General features: G+C 51.1%; 1 protein-coding gene across 2 annotated transcripts in view; it reads left to right on the forward strand.

The window, feature by feature from the left end:
* Ror2 (receptor tyrosine kinase like orphan receptor 2) overlaps window positions 1-5,849 on the forward strand; it is a 216,571-nt gene extending 210,722 nt beyond the window's left edge. The window contains exons 8-9 of one of the 2 annotated variants that reach the window (XR_002790600.2): window positions 1,939-2,141; window positions 3,394-3,579. Coding sequence is in view for 1 of the 2 variants with exons in the window: in XM_013150151.3 (XP_013005605.1) it covers window positions 1,939-2,141; window positions 3,394-4,839 (1,649 nt within the window). In the remaining variant the exon portion in view is untranslated. Of the gene's footprint in view, window positions 1-1,938; window positions 2,142-3,393 lie in introns of both variants that reach the window. The other variant, XM_013150151.3, reaches the window with a different exon arrangement.
* Window positions 5,850-8,136: the final 2,287 nt, after the last annotated feature.

Genomic DNA, 8,136 nt, shown 5'->3' on the forward strand with positions numbered 1-8,136 from the left:
TAGTATTGCAATTAAAAATGAATCAAAGCAGAAAAATATGTATGTTTTTGTCCTTGTAATTCCTAGAATTTTATGTTGCAGGAATAATTGCACAATCAAGGCAGAAAAACAAGGATATTTCTTGCAGAATCTCTTGTGAGAGCCAGATACAAAACAAACTGCTTTTTAACAGGAGGTTGACGGGGATAGAATGTCCATCCCAGGGAATAGTATGCCCTATAAAGACATCCACAGATCTGTTTTGACTGTGAAATGTCCAAAATATTTTATTCTGCCCCCAAACTAGGAACTGGAAATATATAGCATAGTTCTTTTTCAATTGAAGTCTTATTTAAATTTGTGTTGTAACACATTCTATGAAACTATTGTTTCTTTTTTTTTTTTTTTGTCTTTTTCCTTTTTATCGGTACTAGAGATCGAATTCACAACTGCCCACTTGCAAGGCAGGCACTTATGCTGCTGAGCTAAATCCCCAGCCCTGAAACTATTGTTTCTGTATTTCAAGATATTTAAAAATCAGTTATTTTGTGTGGTTCAGCCTAAAGCTCATACAAAAATTGAGCAAGGATCTATTCACAGTGTGACAGCCTTAGATGAAAAGGGTCATTAGGAATGTTCACTGATGAAACCCCACATTTTTACAATACTAAATCTTTTCCAAATAAGCATGTGTTGATAATTTTTAAAAATGACAATACAGCAAAGGCCTCCATAATTGTGTAAACTGCTCAAGTTCCGGCCTTGGCATGAGGAACATGGGTGTTCTCTGCAACCCTAAAACCAAGGAACAACCCAGAGTATGTCTGTGTCTCCCTAAGGCTTCTGGAACCTCTGCTTCCTGGACCCTCCCCAGGGCTGCTGAGCAGGGATAGGAGAGAGTTTTGTCTGAGGCTGTATTTCTTCTTGTCTAGAAGGCAGGGCTGGCACTAGAGTGCTCATTCTTAGACAGAAACCACTCTTGGAGATCACACTGGCCAGAAATGACTTGTTTGCTTCCCAGTGGGAGGGCCATCACAGAGTCATATAAGTCTGGTGTAATTATTTCCAGGTCTAAGGGGAAACAGAAGACCCTAAGGAGCCCAGCTTCTGCCATGTACAGGAGTGGGCTGGCCTTGGGTCACACCGTCTGCTCTTCACACACAGAGCCTGAGAGGTTCAGGGTCAGCAGAGGGGGGCACCTGGAGAAAGGCACTGAGTGGCCCTGAGCAGCTGGCCCTACAAACTGCACTGCCCACCGGCCAGGACACAACCTCTGCTCCCGTGGGTCAGCCTGGTACCTGGTGTGCTCTCTGGCACCTCCCTGTAAATCCTGTAGAGGGAGATAAAGCATCCTTTTGCATTGCAGAAAACAAATGAGTGAAAGAAGCCTTGGATTCAGTATCTCAGTATGCATGGATTTTCTAGAGCTTTGTCCCTGCAATGTGTTACATGGGGGCAAACACCTGACCTCCCTGTGCTCTTTTAAGTCAAATTCATATTTAGTTATTAGCCTAAAAATGTTATCATTATATAAAAATGTGGAAAAAAATCAAAATGTTGAAAGAGGAAAAGATAATTTCCAGTCCCAGTACCAAAGACTAGAGTGTCCCAGCAGCGCAGTCAGTGAGGGGACTCTCAGGACTGGAGCTGAGCGCCTCACCCCAGGGTGCCCCGGCATCCAGAGAGAACAGTGCATGTGGACTTTGTCAGTGTTGAGACCACAGGGTCCCCTGCCTGCATGCTGCACACTGCCAGTCTTTCCACAGCCATAGACACAGGTGTGTTTCGGTACATTCCCTTTTTCTTAAGGCAGGTGTCCCATTTTGCCGGTCTATGTTTGACTGTCCACTCACACCGAAGCATTTTGGCTGGAGGGGAAGGTGGGGGGGTGGTGGGAGAATTTAGAGTTGACAAGAGGTTGTTTCCTAGAAGTCACGAGAGCTTTGCTGTCATTCACAGGTCCCCGAGACAGCAGCAAACTGGGCATTCTGTACATTCTGGTCCCAAGCATCACGATTCCCTTGGTCATCGCTTGCCTGTTCTTCCTGGTCTGCGTATGCCGGAATAAGCAGAAGGCCTCCGTAGCTAGCCCACAGCGGCGGCAGCTGATGGTCTCACCCAGTCAGGACATGGAGCTGCCACTCATCAGCCAGCACAAACAGGTCTCCTGTGCATGCCCCACCCAAGCAGCTGCCCCAGGCAGAAGCCTGGGGACTGGTTATGTGCGGGGTCGTTTTCCGAGTTTTCTTGACCGTAGCACGTCATTCTTTAAACCAGCCTTCATTCTGGTGTTGCTTCTCCAAAATGTGCCCGATGTGTGTCCTTGGAAACTGAGCAGCAGGCATGTTGGGAATGCGTTCTGGGCTCCCCACCACCTGGGAAGCCAAAATCCTGTGTAGCCTGGCAGGGTGTTCCAGGCTCATCAGGGGCCACAGCTCTGCCCACAGGTGGCACAGGAAAACAGGACGGCCTGTGGCATTCATAAGGCCTAGGACTTGGGCCTCTGATCAGCTTCTGGTCAGGTTGGTTTTGTTGCTTTGTTCCCCAGAGAAGGAGAGAATACAGTTTCTGGATGGAAGTAGGAAGGCCTTGAAAGGCAGCTGTCCCCACTCGAGGAGTTCATGGTGGTGAGGAGACAGGCAGGGGACTTTGCAGCGCTGGGTTAGAAGGTGCACTGCAGCCTCTCCAGGAGCTCATACTCGCGCAAGCTTCAGGGGTCATCTTCCTGTCTGGCTTGGAAGGGGCCTTCCAGGGGGTCAGAGCCAGCTCCTCCGGTCGGCTCTGCTGTCATGCAGTCAGTGAGTGTTTGCTGTAGACCAGAGTTGGCTCTCAAGAAGGACCCAGCTCCACCTTCACACCCTTGGCTGATGCACAGAAGGAGCATGCCCAGGGTCCGGGGTGCTCACAGCACTGGTGTGGTTCTTTAACCATCCTGGGCTGAGACTCATCCGGAGGAAACCACAGCATGGGTCCATTGTGGGAGGCTCTGGAGAACAGCTGGGCTGGGCTCCAAAAGTGACAGAAATGTGAAAAGACAAGCAGCCCATAAGCACAGTGTGTCTCTCTGTGGTGTGGGTGGACAATGAGGTGAGTCCAGAGTGACCCTGTGAGAGCAGGCGCTCTGGCATGGCTGCAGACAATGTGTCTGCAAATGTGAGTGGCTACGCACAACCAGGGAAGGGAGACTGCAGTGCTGATGAGCCACGTTTTAGAGCTGCCCCATCAGCAGCCTGGGCAGGGCCACAGGAGGTGTAAGATGGGAGGGTGTGGTGGGTGAAGCAGGGGAGCCTGGGGTGGCAGGACAGGGGCCTCTCCAGGGGACTGTGTTTCCCCTGGGGACCTTTCCCGCTGCCTGCACCTCTTTCCCAGGATGCAGTGGCAGAAGGCCTTGACCTGGAGCTTTTGTCCTTGCAGGCCAAACTCAAGGAGATCAACTTGTCCACCGTGCGCTTCATGGAGGAGCTGGGGGAGGACCGGTTTGGAAAGGTTTACAAAGGCCATCTGTTTGGGCCTGCCCCGGGCGAGCAGACCCAGGCAGTGGCCATCAAGACACTGAAGGACAAAGCGGAAGGGCCCCTCCGAGAAGAGTTCCGGCACGAGGCCATGCTGCGGGCTCGGTTGCAGCACCCCAACATCATCTGTCTGCTGGGTATCGTGACCAAGGACCAGCCCCTCAGCATGATCTTCAGCTACTGCCCACACGGTGACCTCCATGAGTTCCTGGTCATGCGCTCGCCACACTCGGATGTGGGCAGCACTGACGACGACCGCACTGTGAAGTCGGCCTTGGAGCCCCCTGACTTCGTACACGTCGCAGCACAGATTGCTGCAGGGATGGAGTACCTGGCCAGCCACCACGTGGTCCACAAGGACCTGGCTACCCGCAACGTGCTGGTGTATGACAAGCTGACTGTGAAGATCTCGGACCTGGGCCTCTTCCGAGAGGTGTATTCTGCTGACTACTACAAGCTGATGGGGAACTCACTGCTGCCCATCCGCTGGATGTCCCCCGAAGCCATCGCCTACGGCAAGTTTTCCATCGACTCCGACATCTGGTCCTACGGCGTGGTGCTGTGGGAGGTCTTCAGCTATGGCCTGCAGCCCTACTGTGGGTACTCCAACCAGGATGTGGTGGAGATGATCCGCACCCGACAGGTGCTGCCCTGCCCCGACGACTGCCCCGCCTGGGTCTACGCCCTCATGCTCGAGTGCTGGAGCGAGCTTCCCAGCCGTCGGCCCCGTTTCAAGGACATCCATAGCCGGCTCCGGGCCTGGGGCAACCTGTCCAGCTACAACAGCTCGGCGCAGACCTCGGGAGCCAGCAACACCACACAGACCAGCTCTCTGAGCACCAGCCCGGTGAGCAACGTGAGCAACACCCGCTACGTGGGGCCCAAGCAGAAGGCCCAGCCCTTCCCGCAGCCCCAGTTCATCCCCATGAAGGGCCAGATCAGACCCCTGGTGCCCCCACCCCAGCTCTACATTCCTGTCAATGGCTACCAGCCAGTGCCAGCCTATGGGGCATACCTGCCCAACTTCTACCCGGTCCAGATTCCCATGCAGATGGCTCCCCAGCAGGTTCCCCCTCAGATAGTCCCCAAGCCCAGCTCACACCACAGTGGCAGTGGCTCCACCAGCACAGGCTACGTCACCACAGCTCCCTCCAACACATCTGTAGCAGACAGGGCAGCCCTGCTGTCCGAAGGCACTGAGGACACACAGAACATCCCAGAAGACGTGGCCCAGAGCCCTGTACAGGAAGTGGAGGAGGAGGAGGGAGGCTCTGTCCCCGAGACTGAGCTCCTGGGAGACAGTGACACTCTGCAGGTGGATGACACCCAAGTCCAGCTGGAAGCCTGAGGTACACACAATGCCCAGGCCTTCTGCCAGAAGTACCCACTGGGACCTGCAAGGACTTCAGCCACCTTTCAACAGTCACAGATTCTGTCACAAGAGACCCGAGATTGTGGAGTCCCCCTCCTGTCTTACCTGCTGTCTGTGCTCAGCGCTGCCACTGAGGTCCCTCTCAGGCTGGAGGTCATTTTGGCCAGCAGCATCTGAGCGGGGCGGAGCCCAGCAGCATGAGCTCCTCAGTGACCCTGAGGCTGCCTGTGTTTATCCCAGGGGTAGATGGGTAATGAACTGCAATTACTTTGCAAAAATAGGTGGCATCTCTGCTCCGGAATTGTACATGGATTGAATAGAAATGTGAGGGAACAGGCCTGCAAAAGGAGCCAGGGAGGCACCTTTTAAGATCCCAGGTGTGAAGGTAAGGGGAGCTCTTGTTCTCTCTGCTGCCTCTATCTATGCAATCTCATTCTCCCTTCAGCAACCAAAGGTGGTGGAGCAGGATGCTGCACCCGCTGGTCCCCAGGAGAAAGGGGCTTCTGATACAGGGCTCCCTGTGTTAAAGCAAAAACGTGCCTTTCCAGAAACCGCTGCAGCCTTGTATTCTTGGGAAATGGTTTTAACTACATGACATGTGTACTTGGCCTACTTTTGTGGAATTCAAGGGAAAATGTTGCATTTAGAGTGTCCAAAAGAAAGCAAGATTGTACAGAACGCAGTACTGTTATTTTTTTTTAAAACCATGTACAGACGTTAAATGTAATTTATATGTTTTGTATGTCATTTTCATGGAAGTATTTTGACCTAAATAATGACTCAGTAATTTAACTGTTTACATGACCCACTTGGGGACACCAAGAGGTGGTAGTTTCGGTCTGATTTTGTGCCACATGTAATTGCGGTCCATGCATTTCAGAGCCCGCCACACGACCCGCAGGCAAGCTGTCTGTACTTCGCACACACTGCCAGCCTTGTTTGTAAACTCCTCACCTGGCATATTGAATAAAGTAAAGCAGAGCGTGTGGTTGGCTGTCCTGTGGGCTGAGAGGGTGGCAGGGTGGGAGGCACCTGTTGGAGGAGTGTGATGCTGAGGGCAGATTGCTTAGATCCTGCCCTGTCCCAGATGTGGGAAGTTCATTCTCCACGCTAACGTGGATGCAGTAACAGTTTGGAGGGAGGATGGAATTCAGTCCCACTGCTTTCTGGCATTTCTAAATTTATGTGTGCTTAACATGTTCATCATGCGGTTGATGGGGTTCTGTGTGACGCTTTGCACACGCGTGCAGGTGCGCGGCCTCCCTGGTCCATTTCCTTCAGCTTCCATCCACTAGTGATCACTTTTCTACACTCACGTCGACTTTTTTCGCTGCTTTTCTGTGCTGAGTTCTTGTCTTATCACTTTTCTCACCACCAAGATACAGTACTCAACACCCCAAATTGATTTATTTTGGCACACAGTTTCAGTGCTTTCAGGCCATGGTGGGCTCAGCGGAAGGGCTGGTGTGCTCAGGGGAAATCTGTTCCCGTGCAGTGAGAAGAAGCAGAGAGAAGGGAGGAGCAGGGAGAGAGAAATCCAGTCATGCACCGTGACCCACCTCGGACTAGACCCTCCCTGCCTGGCCTCGCCACCGCCCCTGACAGCAGGAGGCTCTTGCTGGGAAGGTGTTCTTTTTTTATTATTATTTTAAGGAGAAAAAAAAAAAAAAAACAGAAAAGAAAAACAACTACAACAACCAAAAAACCAAAGAAATAGCAATATAGGCTTTCATACAATGTGATAGTAATTTAACAATGGTTGTTATATTCCATATTATCTTCAAAAGAATTACTTAGGTTAGCAGGTATGGACATGCAAAATTGATCAAACTGTGTGAGTACTAGCTGTTCTTTTCTGGGAACTAGTAGGGTTAGTAGTATAATCATTTTAGCAATCTTATGTGTGTGTGTTTACAAACATATCTTTTTCCTTTTCCCTTCTTTTCTCTTTTCCCCTATCCCAGTTGTTTTTTCCCTTTGAGCGTGTCTTACCCTTTCACAATATCTATTGTAGATTTTGGATCTTATTTACTTGTTCAGACTCTTAAACTAGGGAGATGTTACACTATTTACACATGTGAGTGTGATTTATTTCACTTATGAGTATGGTCTCAAGTTACATCCATTCACCTATAAAAGTCTCAAGTTTATCCTTCTTTATAGCTAAGTAGTACTTCATTATATAAAATCCCACATCATTTTTATCCCTTCCTTAGTTGATGAGTATTTGGAGTGTCTCTAAGATTTGGGGGGTCATTTTTGATGTCAAACTACAGCATCCCTCAAATGCAAGTCAAATCCAGAAGGCATTAAAACGCTCTTTGATTTTACATGCCCCCTCCTGAGGGCCCAGAGTTCCTGGCAGGTTTGACTGTCTCTGGGCTGCCTTCTCCCCAGTCTCACAGCATTTGCACTACAACAGCTAACTCCAAGGATACCCAGGGGCCAGGGCTCCTGGACAGGCCCTGACCTGGACAAGGCCTGATAATAAGTGCTTCTGGCAGGCAGCAAACATCTGACCTGGCGTGCAGGTGTTCCCTGACCTGGAGCAGCCCGGTGAGGCCTGTGTGACCCTGCTACACACAGCAGAAGCTCCTTACTCACATCTAATGTTCTAGCAGAGCTTGTGGCAGACCCAGCCCTGCCCCCCCCCCCACCTTGCACCCAGCCTGGGAGGGTGGGACTGGATGGCTCTGGAATGTGCCTTCGAATGAGGGCCCAAGGGCCAAGCAGTCTTGGTGTGACAGCCACGAGACAAAATCCTTTACCCTGTCCTGATACAGTTCATAGGAGAGGACCCTTTCCAAGAGGCTGGGTTCCATGTGATACTCCTCTACCGCATGAACTCTGAAGTGCTATGACTCGCTCATGTAGTCCTAAGGCTTCTGGAGTCCAGACACTGTATCACATGTTTGGGGTAAGAGCTCACTGGAGAAGCCCACCCTGAACCGCTATCATGACACTGCCCCTCCCCAGGGCCTCCCTTGTGCTGAACTCCATGACCCTCTTGTTGTGAAAGAGGAAAACCAGTATCTTCTTACCTGGTGGAAGGTATGTGGCTAAAGTCCCTGGGACAAAGCAGACTTCCAAGAGGAAAAAGCACCACTGCATTGTGGATGGTGCAGGGAACTTTACAAAGGCAAACCTGAAGAAGCAAGGAAGCCCAGTGCTATGATAGGTTGAATGGACAGTGGGCACGGGCAAGACGAGAGTGGTACAGCCCAGTGGTGACCTGGGCACTGGCCAGGTCTGTGTCATCAGTCTGTGCTCAGG

Source organism: Cavia porcellus, unplaced genomic scaffold, assembly GCF_034190915.1.
Source record: "Cavia porcellus strain 051 isolate PalLab524CR breed Dunkin Hartley unplaced genomic scaffold, mCavPor4.1 scaffold_17, whole genome shotgun sequence".
Lineage (NCBI taxonomy): Eukaryota > Metazoa > Chordata > Mammalia > Rodentia > Caviidae > Cavia > Cavia porcellus.